Here is a 16,103-nt window from a genome sequence, read left to right as displayed (position 1 = left end):
TTCTTGTGCTATGGTAAGACGTCTATTAAATTTTCATTGACGGCTCAAATTCAGTCTCGTTTTAGCCTAGACCCATATTCACTGTCTATTAGACGTATACATGTAGTCGTTCAATAATGGTCTAACTGAAGTCTAGTCTATTTTTGGGCTTTAGTTAGACGTCTATTAAATTTTCACTGACAGCCCAAATTCAGTCTTGTTTTAGTCTAGACCCATATTCACTGTCTATTAGACGTATACATGTAGTCGTTGAATAGTCGTCTAACTGATGTCTAGTCTATTCTTGGGCTATGGTTAGAAGTCTATTAAATTTCCACTGACAGCCCAAATTCAGTCTTGTTTTAGCCTAGACCCATATTCACTGTCTATTAGACCAGGGGTTCTCAACCTTTTTTGCGCCAGGGCCCACCTCCTTCTCGGGTCAATTTTGCAAGGCCCTCCTATGCCTGACATTTCCTCATTTCATTTTTTTAAACCTTTTTTTAATAACCAAAACATTTGTTTTGCCTTATTCTTCTACTGCATGTTATAAAAAAATTCAAACAAACAAACTTTAAATTAAAGCTGAATTTAAAAGAAAACCCTCTATTCAGTTCTAACTTTTTAACATAAATATACATATACAGGTTTAAAGCTCCTGAATTCTTTAATTCAGACATTCTTTACAACTTCAGAGTACTTTTTAGTAAGTGAACCTGCCAAACAGAACAACAGGGAGATGCCAAGATTCCACTCACTAAACCTGTCCATTTGAACTGGATTGACAGAATATCTACTGTTTGTATCCATTATAAAATATACATACAAATGAAAAATACAGCAAATCCATTCTGAATCTGTTGATGCTGGTGCTTATATGTGCATAAACACCACTGAGCCTTACAAGATCCACCTTTATGGGTGAGCATTCATTGTAAAACACTCACAAGACATTCATTTTGACAACTATGCAAATATTTTGAAATTTCACGCAAAAATATAAGGATCAGAGCCCTGAAAGCATGAATAGTTTGTGAATCAATAGCGGACTAATAGCGGAATAGCGTGCCTAGACTCCAATGTGTCATACATTACGCGCAAGTCCGTTACTATTACTCTGATCGTCTTTACCTTCAAATTAGCGCAAGGGTTTGTTCCATGCAGCCAAGAGAGGAAGTAGAGACCTGTTTCCCCATGGGGTATAGGTTACTTTTATGCGGGCTTTTGCTGGCAGGAGTGGGGGACAAAACACGAATGTCGCGGCGGAGCGGGACGGAATAACATACATTGATTTCTGCGGGAACCGGCGGGCGCGGGACAAAAAAATCCGTCCCTTGAAGAGTATGTGAGCGGAGCGGAGCGTGGAGTGAAGCGGTGTGATTCTGAATGGAGGGAGGAGCGGATTTTTGAAAAGTCGGAGCGTCGTGGTTTTTACGCGCTCCACCGCTGCTCCATCATGAGAACAATTCACGCCAACTGTCCGTAATATTACTGCATATTAAGCAAGAATTCACATGTTAAACATATTTACCTAGCTTGATAGAGATGGATCACGCAAAGCAGAAAGAATGTGAAGGTTATGATGACGGCAATAGACATGAGCGGTAAATTATAGTTCAAAAGGAATTAGTTTGTTCCCTCTAGTCTAGATGCTGAATATTTTTAGGTGAACAACACTTATTCACAAGCAATGCATTGAAACAAATGTAATGGTATCTGATTTCGAATGAGCAGAAATAACTACGATGAAAACGCATTATTTTCATTACAAACTTTGCACTGCAAAAAGCAGAAATATACTCTTTTAATGCTGACAGTGTTATTAGTTTGGCATGTGGTAGGAACATAGTTTGCACAGTAGTGTTCCAAACTATTTTGATATTTTATTTTATCATTTTTTGTGTTTTAATATATGTAATGAACATGACTGTTATATTTCAAACATACTGATTTTTTTTTGACGCGGAGCGGTGTTTCTGATATCAGTGAGCGAGGAGTGGAGCGGGAGTGGTAAATAATGAACCCGGAGAGGAGTGATTAGGCTATTAAATGCACGGAGCGCGGAGGGGAAAATGTTGCCTCTCCACTCCGCTCACATATTCTGGTCCCTTGCAGGTATCTAATGACGCTTGCGTGCATCAGTTAGAAGTTTTGAGCCGCCGTTCAGTCTGTATTTAACAGTACGATGAGGCTTGCTGCGCCGAGTCCAAAGCAATCCATCACAGAACACGAAAGAGGTGTGCTTTGCTCATTTTAGGACAATATTTAAATTAATTTTAAGCCATCTCGCGGCCCACCTGGAGGATCACTGAGGCCCACTAGAGGGCCGCGGCCCACCGGTTGAGAATCCCTGTATTAGACGAATACATGTAGTCGTTCAATAATGGTCTAACTGATGTCTAGTCTATTCTTGGGCTATGGTTAGACGTCTATTCAATTTTCACTGACAGCTCAAATTCAGTCTTGTTTTAGTCTAGACCCATATTCACTGTCTATTAGACGTATATATGTAGTCGTTCAATAGTCGTCTAACTGATGTCTAGTCTATTCTTGGGCTATGGTTAGACGTCTATGAAATTTTCACTGACAGCCCAAATTCAGTCTTGTTTTAGCCTAGACCCATATTCACTGTCTATTAGACGAATACATGTAGTCGTTCAATAGTCGTCTAACTGATGTCTATTCTATTCTTGGGCTATGGTTAGATGTCTATTAAATTTTCACTGACAGCCCAAATTCAGTCTTGTTTTAGTCTAGACCCATATTCACTGTCTATTAGACGTATACATGTCGTCGTTCTATAATGGTCTAACTGATGTCTAGTCTATTCTTGGGCTATGGTTAGACGTCTTATAAATTTTCACTGACAGCCCAAATTCAGTCTTGTTTTAGTCTAGACCCATATTCACTGTCTATTAGACGTATACATGTAGTCGTTCAATAATGGTCTAACTGATGTCTAGTCTATTCTTGGGCTATGGTTAGACGTCTATTAAATTTTCACTGACAGCCCAAATTCAGTCTTGTTTTAGTCTAGACCCATATTCACTGTCTATTAGACGTATACATGTAGTCGTTCAATAATGGTCTAACTGATGTCTAGTCTATTCTTGGGCTATGGTTAGACGTCTATTAAATTTTCACTGACAACCCAAATTCAGTCTTGTTTTAGTCTAGACCCATATTCACTGTCTATTAGACGTATACATGTAGTCGTTCAATAATGGTCTAACTGATGTCTAGTCTATTCTTGGGCTATGGTTAGACGTCTATTAAATTTTCACTGACAGCCCAAATAGTCTAGACCCATATTCACTGTCTATTAGACGTATACATGTAGTTGTTCAATAATGGTCTAACTGATGTCTAGTCTATTCTTTGGCTATGGTTAGATGTCTATTAAATTTTCATTGACGGCCCAAATTCAGTCTTGTTTAGTCTAAACACATATTCACTGTCTATTAGACGTATACATGTAGTCATTCAATAATGGTCTAACTTATGTCTAGTCTATTCTTGGGCTATGGTTAGACGTCTATTAAATTTTCATTGTCGGCCCAAATTCAGTCTTGTTTTAGCCTAGACCCATATTCACTGTCTATTAGACGTATACATGTAGTCATTCAATAGTCGTCTAACTGATGTCTAGTCTATTCTTGGGCTATGGTTAGATGTCTATTAAATTTTCACTGACAGCGCAAATTCAGTCTTGTTTTAGTGTAGACCCATATTCATTGTCTATTAAACGTATACATGTAGTCATTCAATAATGGTCTAACTGATGTCTATTCTTGGGCTATGGTTAGACGTCTAATAAATTTTCACTGACAGCCCAAATTCAGTTTTGTTTTAGCCTAGACCCATATTCACTGTCTATTAGACGTATACATGTAGTCGTTCAATAATGGTCTAACTGATGTCTAGTCTATTCTTGGGCTATGGTTAGACGTCTATTCACTGACAGCCCAAATTCAGTCTTGTTTTAGTCTAGACCCATATTCACTGTCTATTAGACGTATACATGTAGTCTTGTTTTAGCCTAGACCCATATTCACTGTGTATTAGACGTATACATGTAGTCGTTCAATAGTCGTCTAACTGATGTCTAGTCTATTCTTGCGCTATGTTTAGACGTCTATTAAATTTTTACTGACAGCCCAAATTCAGTCTTGTTTTAGCCTAGACCCATATTCACTGTTTAATACCAAAAAAAAAAGAACTCAAATAACTAAAAGTACTAAAACAAAAGACATTACATTCCTTCTGCATTAAAATAAATAAATAAGTAATAATAATAATAAAATAAAAAACAGCAAAAGATAATAATATAATGGCATTTTAGGCTTTTATGTTTCAAGAAACACGCCGGCAAGTGTGGCAGTGCAACAGAATTTTTGTTTCTAGATAAATGAACATTTCTTTGTAAACCAGCAATGTTGTGTAGTGTAAACCAACATTAGAAACAATCCTTCAAACAATATAAAAAACTAGTGATTGTAAAACTTTTAAGCAACATCTCTTGACAGTGAGAGTGCGCATTCTTTTACCATAGAAACTGTTGTAAAAAACAAAACAAAACAAAAAAACAACAAACAAATAAATAACAATCTTAAAATTTTAATGTTAATACACCAGTATTTGTCATTTAAGAAGTATCTGCAACTGATCATTATGTTTTTCAAACATTAATTCTATGATTTCATTATATTTACTTAAAAAATATCCAAAAGTGGCAAAAAAGACATACTTAAGAAATGATCTAAGTATATTCATGAGGAAATAACAATAGCTGTGTCATATTCATAACTATGAATGATCAGAAGTTTATATTTATCAGCAAATAGTCCATTCTGACTGCAGAAATGGATGATTTGAAAACATTAGCTTAGCATTTCTACCTTTACCATAAAGTGACAAATCAACCGTTTGGTTGAGCACATTTTTGAAAAATTATTGAAAACATACTGAAATTTTTTTGGGGGCAACAAGCATCATAATTTTGTAAAGTTAGGGCTCCTACAGTGTAATATGTCAAAAAAAATATGCTTAGCTTGCAAAATTTCACCAAAAACAGTTCACACGGCAGGAGTGATTTCTTTGATTCTGACATCCATGAGAGAAGAAGTGTTGTCACAAAAACCAGCCCAAATTTTAACTGCCAAAATAATGAGAATTTTATTGCCACGTCAAGGTTGGTAAGGAACATATTTATCTCTTTAAAAAAATAATAATGACAAAATAAAATAAAGATAAATCAATTTCACAGGAATATGGATCAAAACAGTCCGAAAATATGCGTAAAATGTCCAGAAATCTTTTCAAAGTGGAAATTAACCGATGACTTTAACCCTTGGAAAAACGCATGCATCATTTTCAATGTCCACAGTAAAAAATATGCTAATTTCTGTGCAAAAAGTGCACAATAAAGTGATGAGAAACAAATGTAATGTAAAACCCCTTCACTCACAAGTCATCACATCTCACTAACGTAAAAGACGTAAATTGATTGACAGGTCTCTGTTAAACTAAACCAGTAAGGGTTACGTTAAGCAAAAATGAGTTGATGACTGCACTACACATTATATTACTATGATACTTTGAGCTCGAATGTACTAAAATAACATGACTAATGATAAAAGCGAAGAAAAAAACAGCTGATTGGGCAGCTTTTAATTTTTTAAAGCAGCCCAAATTTTGTCTACCCGCCCAATGCGTTATTCTCCTGTCCAAGCCGATCAAAAGAAGCCCAATCTGGCAACACTGACTGCTGATTGACATAATGACATCTAGTGGATTTTTTTGGCATAACATAGCTCAACCAGATGGTAGAGATGGCTCAATCAGCTTAAGTTAAGTTAGGTACTCCTCTTAATAAAATATAGTGACTCAAAATGTGCTCAACCATTTGGTCGAGCGGGCAGTTAAAGGGTTAAATTGATCAGAGGTGACAGCAAAGGCTTTTATAATGCCATACCAAATATTATCATGATTTCTATTCAGAAATAACCTCATTTCAAAATATATTACAACAAAAACAATTATTTTAAATTGTAAGTTTTTAACATAAATGAATTATCAAATTTACGACTCCTATCCTTCAAACAGTTCCACCCCTAAGCTTAACCTTAAAGTCTGAATGGTTGATGAAAATGTAGTTCCAGGACCAACAAGGATCTAGAAACACATCCAACTTCATAAATCTGTCTTTCCATATTACATTTCCTATCAGTATCTCTTTATCTTTTCACCATTTGATTAAAACCAGAAGTGTAATACATCAGATTACCAGCTAGGTAATATCTAAAATAACAGATAAGCCTAGACAAAAAAAGTTGCTCTATTTGAAACAGATCTACCTGAGGTAATTCCAGCAAAATCAGGACAAAATCTGATCCTAGATCTGCACAACTACTCAGAGGTGCTTTTCTAAAAATGAGTCACTAAGTGATGAGAGGAAGCCTTTTTCTCAGGGATTAATAGTGGGTTTTGGAGAACCGTGCTTTGTGTATGTGAACTGTGTGTGTATGTAGTCTTTCAGGTGAGATTAAGGCACAGGAACAGTCAGGGTCTGTTAGCCAGAGCCAGAGAAGAATGAGAAAATGAGTGTCAGAGAGCGAAAAGAGAGAGCAAGAGAGAGAAGTCTCTTTGCCTTGGCCACCCACAACCAAAACAGACAGCACTTTGTTTGCAATGACATCATTTGGTTTCCTTTCAGTATGTGAATGTATGCGTGTGGAAGAGGTCACATGAGGTGATGGCGATAGTGAGTGTCCCTGCTGTCAATTAACAGAAAGAGCCTCTGAAGTTCAGTGATGATGAATAAGAGACGTCATCCGAGATCATATTGCTCTTTTACAGCAGAGCCACACACTGATGTGGTATCAGTGATCATAATCTGTTATGTGGAGGGCTGTTGTGTATACAGAAGCTCAGAGATCGCCATGCAATCCTGCACTGTTTACACAAGGAACAATACTCCAGCAACACTCACAGGAAGTGTTTACATAGACCGACAACAAAAAAGGAAGTTCACAGATACTGTTTACATGGGTTTGATTGCAGTCTGGGTTTGAAGTGTCAGTTTTGGCTGTTTTTGTTTGTACAATCTGGTTGTACATAGCAGCTACTAAATCACAAATGAACTTTCAAAGAAAAAAAAAGAAAAAAAAAGAGGAAAATATATATAAAAATACACACACACACACACACACACACACACACACACACACAAAATTATAAGAATCAAATTTATAACAACAACAATAATAATATATTAATAGAACATGTCCTTAAACAAATTCTAATTAAATTTATACTATAATACACAATATATATTATATTTTGTTTTAAAATGTTTATTTAGAACTTTATATATGTACTTTATTATATATATTTTCTCAAGAATATATTCATATTCATATATATATATATATGTATATATATATATATATATATATATATATATATATATATATATATCATAAATTATTTATTTATTCATAAATAATAAATAATAAAATGATATAAAATAATAATAAAATATTTTTTTGTTTGTACAATCTCTTTATACATTGCAGGCTACTAAATCACAAATGAACTTTGAAAAAACTAAAAAAGAAAAAATGCAAATAAGACAAAAATCTAAAAAAAAAATTACTTATTGAGAAATATATATATGATATATATACATATATTACATATTATTTCTATATTGATTATAAATAATATTTTGTTTTAAAAATGTTTATTTAGAAATGTATATACATTATATATATATATATATATATATATATATATATATATATACACACACACACACACACACACACACACACACACACACACACACACTCCAAAATGCAGCAGCTAGAGTTCTTACTAGAACCAGAAAGTATGACCATATTAGCCCGGTTCTGTCAACACTGCATTGGCTCCCTATTAAACATCGTATAGATTTTAAAATCTTGCTAATTACTTATAAAGCCCTCAATGGTTTAGCTCCTCAGTACTTGAGCGAGCTCCTATCGTATTATAGTCCTTCACGTCCGCTGCGTTCTCAAAATTCTGGCAATTTGATAATACCTAGAATATCAAAATCAACTGCCGGTGGCAGATCATTTTCTTATCTAGCGCCTAAACTCTGGAACAATCTACCTAACACTGTTCGGGAGGCAGACACACTCTGTCAGTTTAAATCTAGATTAAAGACACATCTCTTTAACCTGGCTTACACATAAAATCATTAACACATTTCTATAATTCAAATCCGTTAAAGGATTGTTAGGCTGCATTAATTAGGTCAACCGGAACCGAAAACACCTCCCATAACACCTGATGCACTCGTTGCATCGTAAAAAGAATGGCATCTACGCTAATATTAGTCTGTTTCATTCTTATTCCGAGGTCACCGTAGCCACCAGATCCAGCCTGTATCCGGATCAGATGGTCACTCCAGTCCCCCGGATCCAGTCCGTACCCAGCTTAGATCATGGATCACCACCTAGAGATGACTTCAATAGCCGTGGATGTCAACCAGATGAGCTCCAAGGCGGATCACCAATAAAGACCTCGCCAACCTTGACGGCCATCGGCGCTACACCACAGGATCCTGATGAGTTCTCTACAATCAGACATTGGTACAAACTGTTGTTTGGTCTGGCCAGAGGAGAACTGGTCCCCCGACTGAGCCTGGTTTCTCCCAAGGTTTTTTTTTTTCTCCATTTCTGTCACCTGTGGAGTTTTGGTTCCTTGCCGCTGTCGCCTCTGGCTTGCTTAGTTGGGGACACTTTCCAGCGATATCGTATACTATTTGAACTGAACTGACGATGATATCACTGAATTCATTGATGAACTGCTTTTAACTGAAAATTGATTGTTACAATAATGCGTTACTTACACATTATTGTGCTGTTTAAATACTGTGCAGTTGCTTTGACACAATCTGTATTGTAAAAGGCGCTATATAAATAAAGGTGACTTGACTTGACTTGACACACATAAATATATATTTCTCAAAAATAAGTAAATAATAATACTTTTTTAGTTTTAAATATAAAGTATTATATATACAAAAAACATATATTTACAAAGGGGTGCAAATAACAGCTGTGATTATTTACACTGAGACACAAATAGTATCTGACAGACAATCCAGTTTGTTGACTTGAACAATTAGCACACTTAAGCTCTTAACAAAAAGCCTGCACAAAGTCCCTCCATGTTATTTGCACATCTTGAACTTTCTCTAACAGCCAGAGTACAAACAGCGTTCTTTACGGATTTGAGTTTAACCAGAGCGTACAGGGCCTGGATCAAACAACCACAAATGATGTATGCAGATCATGGATCATATACCTCACTGCCTTTATTGATGTTAGTGACTCTGTTTAGAGAATCAAACTGATCTAGGTGCAGTCGTCCAGCTCCCTCTGAGGGGCTGAAAGAGAGTAGACAGCCTCACCCCAGTCAGTAGGCGTCTTGCTCCTTTAGAAATAACAGTAGACTTAATCCTTTAATAACACTCATTTAATCATCGGACTGCACAATCCTATAAAATGCGTGCACACACACACACAGCTGTGGGGATATAAGAAGTGAATTCATCAATCATTAGATCTGTCATCTCTTCAGAATATCTAGAAAACGAGATCTTAATGACCTCAGATTTCATCCGAAGCCAGCCAAATGGTGCAGCAGAAATCTTTCAATTTTAGACTTGCAGAGGGACGGAAGACTAAACAGCGAGCCGTGTGTGCGGGTATCTGTGTCTGCGTTGAGATTATTGTAATAACAAAAACAGACTCTTTATCGCGAACACATGCATGCAACATTAACTCAGACAGCACGAAATAAACAAATAAATAAAGTTAAATCAAAACAAATTATAAATAAATGAAATAAATCAAAAACTTTTTCTCTCCATTCCTCCAGCTGAACACACTTGGATGTGGATGCAGACGCAGACAGGGGGCCAAAATCGAGAGAGTCAACTCATTAAAGTGTTTTGATGCCTGAGGATATGTTGAATAGCTGACTGGCCACTCCGAATTTAGCACTGCAGCAGTAGACACATGTGGAGCTGGCCTGCTGGATACTGAAGCAGAAGTGAATGGGAAAAGTGACTCAGAGCAGTTACACAACAGTGTTAATGTGCTCATACCATTCTTACTCATTTATGAGTTTTTGTACAAGAGCGTGAAGCTGTCTGCTGAGTCGAGGAACTTCAAATTTTAGTGCAATAGCAAGAATTGTTGACATGACATATGATCTCATATTAAAGGGATTCATCCAAAAATGCAAATTCTCTCATTAATTACTCATCCTCATGTCATTCCAAACCCGTAAGACCTTCGTTCATCTTTGGAACACAAAATTAAGATGTTTTGGATGAAATCTGAGAGCTTTCTGACCCTGTATAGACGTAACTACCACGATCGAAGGCCAGAAAGGTAGTAAGGACGTTGTTAAAATAATCCATGTGACATCAGTGGTTCAATCATAATGTTATGAAGCAACAAGAATACTTTTTGTGCACTTTTTATGTGGTGCTGCTGACACAGGAGCCGGCGTTTCTCCTAGATTCAAGATATATTTTCTGTGTGCAGTGGTAGTAGTTATTTTTGTTTTCTTTGGGCACAAAAAGTTTTCTTGTAGCTTCATATATTATATTTTGGGGGTGTCTTTCTGCTAAGGGGACAGGACAACTGCACCGCATCAAAGGGACGATGGATGGGGCCACTTACTGTCAAATCTTCCCTCATTGGTATTCCAACATGACAGTGACCTAAAACACACAGCCAAGGCAAGTGCCTCAAGAAGAAGCACATTAAGGTCCTGGAGTGTCCAGTCTCTAGACCTTAATCCCATAGAAAATCTTTGGATTTGGGAGCTAAAGGTTCGAGTTGCGAAAACGTCAGCCTCTAAACCTTAATGACTTGAAGAGGATCTGCAAAGAGGAGTGTGACAATGCTCACAATATGCGTGCAAATCTGGTGGCCAACTACAAGAAACTTTTTTTCACTCATTAAAATGCAAATTTATTGATTTATTACTTTTAAAAGCGTTTGTCTAGATTTTTTTGTTGCTATTCTGTCTCTCACTCTTAAAATAGACCTACCATTAAAGTTCAATCAGTGGGTAAATGTACAAAATCAGCAGATGATCAAATAATTATTTTTCCCACTGTAAATACATATATTTATATATACATAGCTATAATTTAACCAGAATGACAAGTGTTTCTAAAACCCAAAGGATTGAAAGTCACACACTGTTTCTCGGTCTTCTCCTCTCTTTCTTTCTCCCTCTCTCCCTCCATCTGAGATTTGGCATCTATGATGGCATGGCTAAGCCACTGCTTTGGCACAGAAGGAAGTGCCACTGGCACAAAGCCTTGGGAGATGAGGCAGTGGTTTTCTATTTCTGCGGTGCCACACCCTTGGCCCTGTTAAGAATGACATCGACTTCATATTCACTAATTTTACCTCAGAACTCACAGGGTTATTCATAGCCTACAACTGCTGCAGCAGTTACCTCTGTCCTTCTGCTACAACATTGCAATGCCATGACTGGTGAAAATAAACAAGTTGGCGGATTAGAGTTGTGAGAGAGGATGCGGCTGCTAAGAATAGTTAAGTCCCTCTTTGATTATGTCAGGGTAAGCGAGATGGCACGTGTGTGTCAGCAGTCACGGTCTGGTTGGCTGTGGTGCCACAGGTCTGCCTACCTCATTGTCTGTCCCCACATCCAGCATAACAGGAAGGCAATGCTGAGGCGGCATTCCTCCGCAGGCGGTGTAGAGAGCCAGTTTACCCACAGGGATGCCCATGCCATAGCAGCCCAAATCCCCCAGGCCCAGAATCCTCTCTCCGTCTGTCACCACTACAGCCTAGCAAAAAATACAACCAAAAGGAATTATTAAAGAAGACACTGGATGCAAATTTTACTTTTACATAGTGTTTGCATATAAATGTGTCTACGATGATAAATAAAAAATCACTCCTTTTTAAATCCCTAAAAAGCCTCAAAACCCTTAAATCCCTAAAAAACAGTCTCAAATCATCTGCTTCATTGTATTTTCCTGTTTTTTGTCCCGAATTAAACATACACATTTAGATCTGTGATTAGCTATGTTGGCTTGTAAGTCTACCCTCCAGCAACAACAGATTTTCTGCATTTATAATCACATTTTCACACATTTACAATAAACCAACAAATTTAGAATAACAGCATGAGCTGTGTAATTCAATCCCATTACCGGATGCAATTCATCCCAAAACAAGAACAACATGTTTTTTCCGTTAACATTGTGATGCTGATTCAGAAGGCGTTTAACATTTTTACTGCCTTATTTCATGCCATCCCGTACATCATTACCTTAATAACTTTTAAACACTTAACAAGCAGATTGATATGACTTCATGGCATCGTTTTCACAGTGCTAGTCATATAAATTTGGAATCAATGTCTTTGGAATTGGTGAAACCCTGGAGGTTTTTAATTTGTGTCTGACAGTTATAGTTCTGGTACATTGTGTAATAGTACAAGGGTGGTGTAAGTTGGGAATGGGCAAAACTCACACGAATGTCCTTCTCTGGCCAGCTCTGAAGTAGTGTGGAGATGTGGGTGCGGTCATGAATAGTAATAAATAGGCCCCTAGAAAAGAGAAAAACAGAGTGAGTGCCAAAACATAGGCAATTGAATTAATTCTGCTTTTTAATGATTGATTTTGGAAAAATATAGTTTCCCCTGTCATGTGACTCATAACTTTGTTATTAAGAAAACAGGAATATTAGACTGCTGTCACTTTAAGAGCTGCTCAGAAAAATAAAACATACAGTTCAAAAACTTTTGACTGGTACTGTATACTTAGAGCTGCTCAGAGCAGATCCAATATACTGTTACACATGTGTTTTCTCTCTCAGCTGTTTGCTTTCACTTAAGACCTAAATTACTGTGTTTACAAGGACGCTTGCAAAGACGGGCATTTTGACACATACAAGTGGGTGCATTTAACTGTTCAAGGCCTATAAAGTGGGAAAATAACTATGTTCAATACTCTTCATGTGCATGCACTTCTCCGTCAGCAGAGTCTCAGACATTGAATGCATATACAGTAGAGAAATTAGTTCTATTTCACTGCTGATTACACTTTAATGACTTATAATGACATGTTTTTACATGTTTTTCTTCACAGCAATGTCACACAAGCATGTAACCACAATAAAGATAGTCCAAAATTTCTACTGGTTGACAAATTTCTACCGGTTAATCGGGCTTACCACTATATTGCCCACCACTAAGAATGGCTACACTGGTCTACCAATCACACCAATGCTTGTCATAAACCAGCCTCAATAAGTTTGTAACGTCATGCTTGTTGAAGACAGCAGGAGCTCAGAACACCTTTGATCATGTTAAAGTAGAGGTTATACCGATCCATGCCTAGAAAACAGATGAACAAATGCTCACTTTTGCATACACGCAAGATGTTCTGATCTATACATACTTCTTCAGCTTTGCTCAGATGTGGCATGTGTTTGAACAGTGTTACGTGTGGTCTTTGAACGGTATTTGATCTTAGTATGTGGTATGTCTGAGTTGCTAATGATCGTAGAAGGTGTGGAACAGTTGTCAATCATGGAATGAATCAATACAATGAACAACCTTAGCTTGACCTGTTCAGTTTTGTTTTGCATAGACTTAGATGCAAGTACATACAAACAAAAATTGCACTTTACAGCACACATTTTCAAGTCTTGGACTTCCAAAGATTCCTTCTGTCCCTTAAACTCTCTCTCTCGACTGCTCTTTTTTGCTCTTAAGTTCTTATTTTCTGCTCTCATGAGATCCACTGACCGTAACTGGATGAGCAGGACTCCTGGGACATCTTTCATCCTGATCTCAAAGGTATCTTCAGGACATACACCTAATGTAGATCTTTCTTCCTTCCACCCACGGCTTCATGGAAAACTCCCAATCTCTCAGTCAGCCCGAGTTCACAGAATCCATAAAAAACAGATCATTCTTACATCTGGAAGAATCTTGAAATTAAACTTCACCAGGTGGAATTGATCCAAGTCCAAGGATCCCGATTAAAGGCACAAACGGAAGCCATCTTTTGACAGGAAGAACTCAGGCAATGACAGGAAATCTAAAGATCGGTATATAATAAATCATATGACTCCAGGAATAAAGTTTAGACATCCTTTTAGGCATCAAGAAGATGTTGCTAAATTCCAGCGCAGCGGAAAAGGCGCATAAGAGCTCTTCCTGCAGCAGCTGACCCACGGTTAAACGAAAAGCACACGCCTGGGAGCAGGGATCATGCTCGAAACGCAAACATAATTGAGGATGCATGCTCCTCTGACCCCGAATTCTTTAAAAGCCATTCATCACAAAGCTACACAATGAAATATCCTTTAAAGCTTCAGTAAACAAACTTAAAAGTTTGATACATGAAATGGATAATACAGATTTTATCATTAAAAGTTGCTGCAGTAAGCCTCACTCAGATGTGTCTATTGGAGGCCTCACAACTGTCAACCATCTTCCTCAGATTCAAACATTAAGGAGAGTAAAAATAATTTTAAAGGACCCAGTCAACTCAAAAAAGGCAATGTGTCATTTTAAGTTGTCAGACATAAACTTGGCACTTATGGAAAAACATACTATAGTACCATTTAAACATTAATGTCTCCAAACATCTAAATAATGTTAAATATTATTGCAATTTAAAATAACTATTTTCAATTTTCATATATTTTAAAATGAAATTTACTCCAGTGTTTGTTATCCTCTAAAAATAGAGCTGGTGTTACATGACAAAATAGTCCTCTTTGGTCAGTTTTAAAGATGTTTTTTGCTGCCTATGTGTCACGGATTGCAGGAGGGTGAGGAGCCTCAGGGAGAACAAATGGAATCCGGAATTTCAAACAAACAACTTTTAATGAATCAAAAGGGAGAACACAACCTCTTTACACTACATTAATGACTTTAAGACAAGACAAAGAAACTCAGAAAGGGAAGCACTATAAATACTAACCAAACGAGAAACTAATGAGGATAATTACTAGACACAGGTGAACAGAATAACCAATTAACTTAACAAGAACAGGAAACAGACCATAAAAGGAAAGACAGGAACTAAGGCTGGGGGAAAACACGGAACATGGATTGTGACAGTACCTCCCCCTCCCGGTAGGCGCGTCTCGCGCCGTGATGGAAACACCGGGGAGGGGGGGCGGGCGCCCTGGAGGCCGTTACGGAGCAGGACCTTGCTGGGTTGGGAAGGCCTCCAGGGCGGAACAGGAAGCCATGGCGGGTCAGGCGGCCACGGCCGGACAGGTAGTTCGGGTGGCCATGGTGGGTCAGGAGGCCACGGCCGGACAGGTAGTTCAGGTGGCCATGGCGGGTCAGGCGGCCACGGCCGGACAGGTAGTTCGGGTGGCCATGGTGGGTCAGGAGGCCACGGCCGGACAGGTAGGTCGGGTGGCCATGGTGGGTCAGGAGGCCACGGCCAGACAGGCAGTTCAGGTGGCCATGGCGGATCAGGAGGCCATGGCCGGACTGGCAGTTTAGGTGGCCATGGCTGGGTAGTCCCCGTGGCCCAGGCCTCGGTCCTCGGCCAGGCCACGTGGACTCGGGTTATATAGCCCCCCCCCAAAATTTTCTTTGGGAAATTTAACAGTTCATAGGGGGGAGGCTCTGGAAGGCTGGCCGGGATCAGCTGAGGCTCTGGACGGCAGGACGGGACCAGTTGAGGTTCTGGACGGCCGCATGGGACCAGCTGAGGATCTGGAAGGCGCTCTGGAGGAGCGGGCTCAGGACGGCACTCTGGAGGAGCGGGCTCTGGACGGCGCTCTGGAGGAGCGGGCTCTGGACGGCTGGACGACCCCAGCGGAGATTCAGGAGGGCTGGGCGTCTCCAGAGGAGACACTGAAGGAGCTAGCTCTGGGCGAGCCGTCACTGGAGGGCGCTCTGGCGGCGCGGTCACTGGAGGGCGCTCTGGCGGCGCGGTCACTGGAGGGTGTTCTGGAAGGCTGGACGGGACCAGCGGGGTTTCAGGAAGGCTGGACGGGACCAGTGGAGGTTCAGGAAAGCTGGACAGGACCAGCAGAGGATCA

General features: G+C 38.7%; 1 protein-coding gene across 1 annotated transcript in view; it reads right to left on the bottom strand.

The window, feature by feature from the left end:
• The window catches only part of me1 (malic enzyme 1, NADP(+)-dependent, cytosolic), a 187,566-nt gene that overhangs the window by 105,434 nt on the left and 66,029 nt on the right, over positions 1-16,103 (bottom strand). The window contains exons 4-5 of the mRNA XM_073846945.1: positions 12,558-12,633; positions 11,705-11,866 (exon numbers count right to left, since the gene is read on the bottom strand). Coding sequence (XP_073703046.1) covers positions 11,705-11,866; positions 12,558-12,633 — 238 coding nt within the window. The remainder of the gene's footprint in view (positions 1-11,704; positions 11,867-12,557; positions 12,634-16,103) is intronic.

This window comes from Garra rufa, chromosome 9, assembly GCF_049309525.1.
Source record: "Garra rufa chromosome 9, GarRuf1.0, whole genome shotgun sequence".
Classification (NCBI taxonomy): Eukaryota; Metazoa; Chordata; class Actinopteri; order Cypriniformes; family Cyprinidae; genus Garra; species Garra rufa.
Note: the sequence above shows the minus strand (reverse complement) of the source record. Positions and strands in the feature narration are given on the sequence as shown.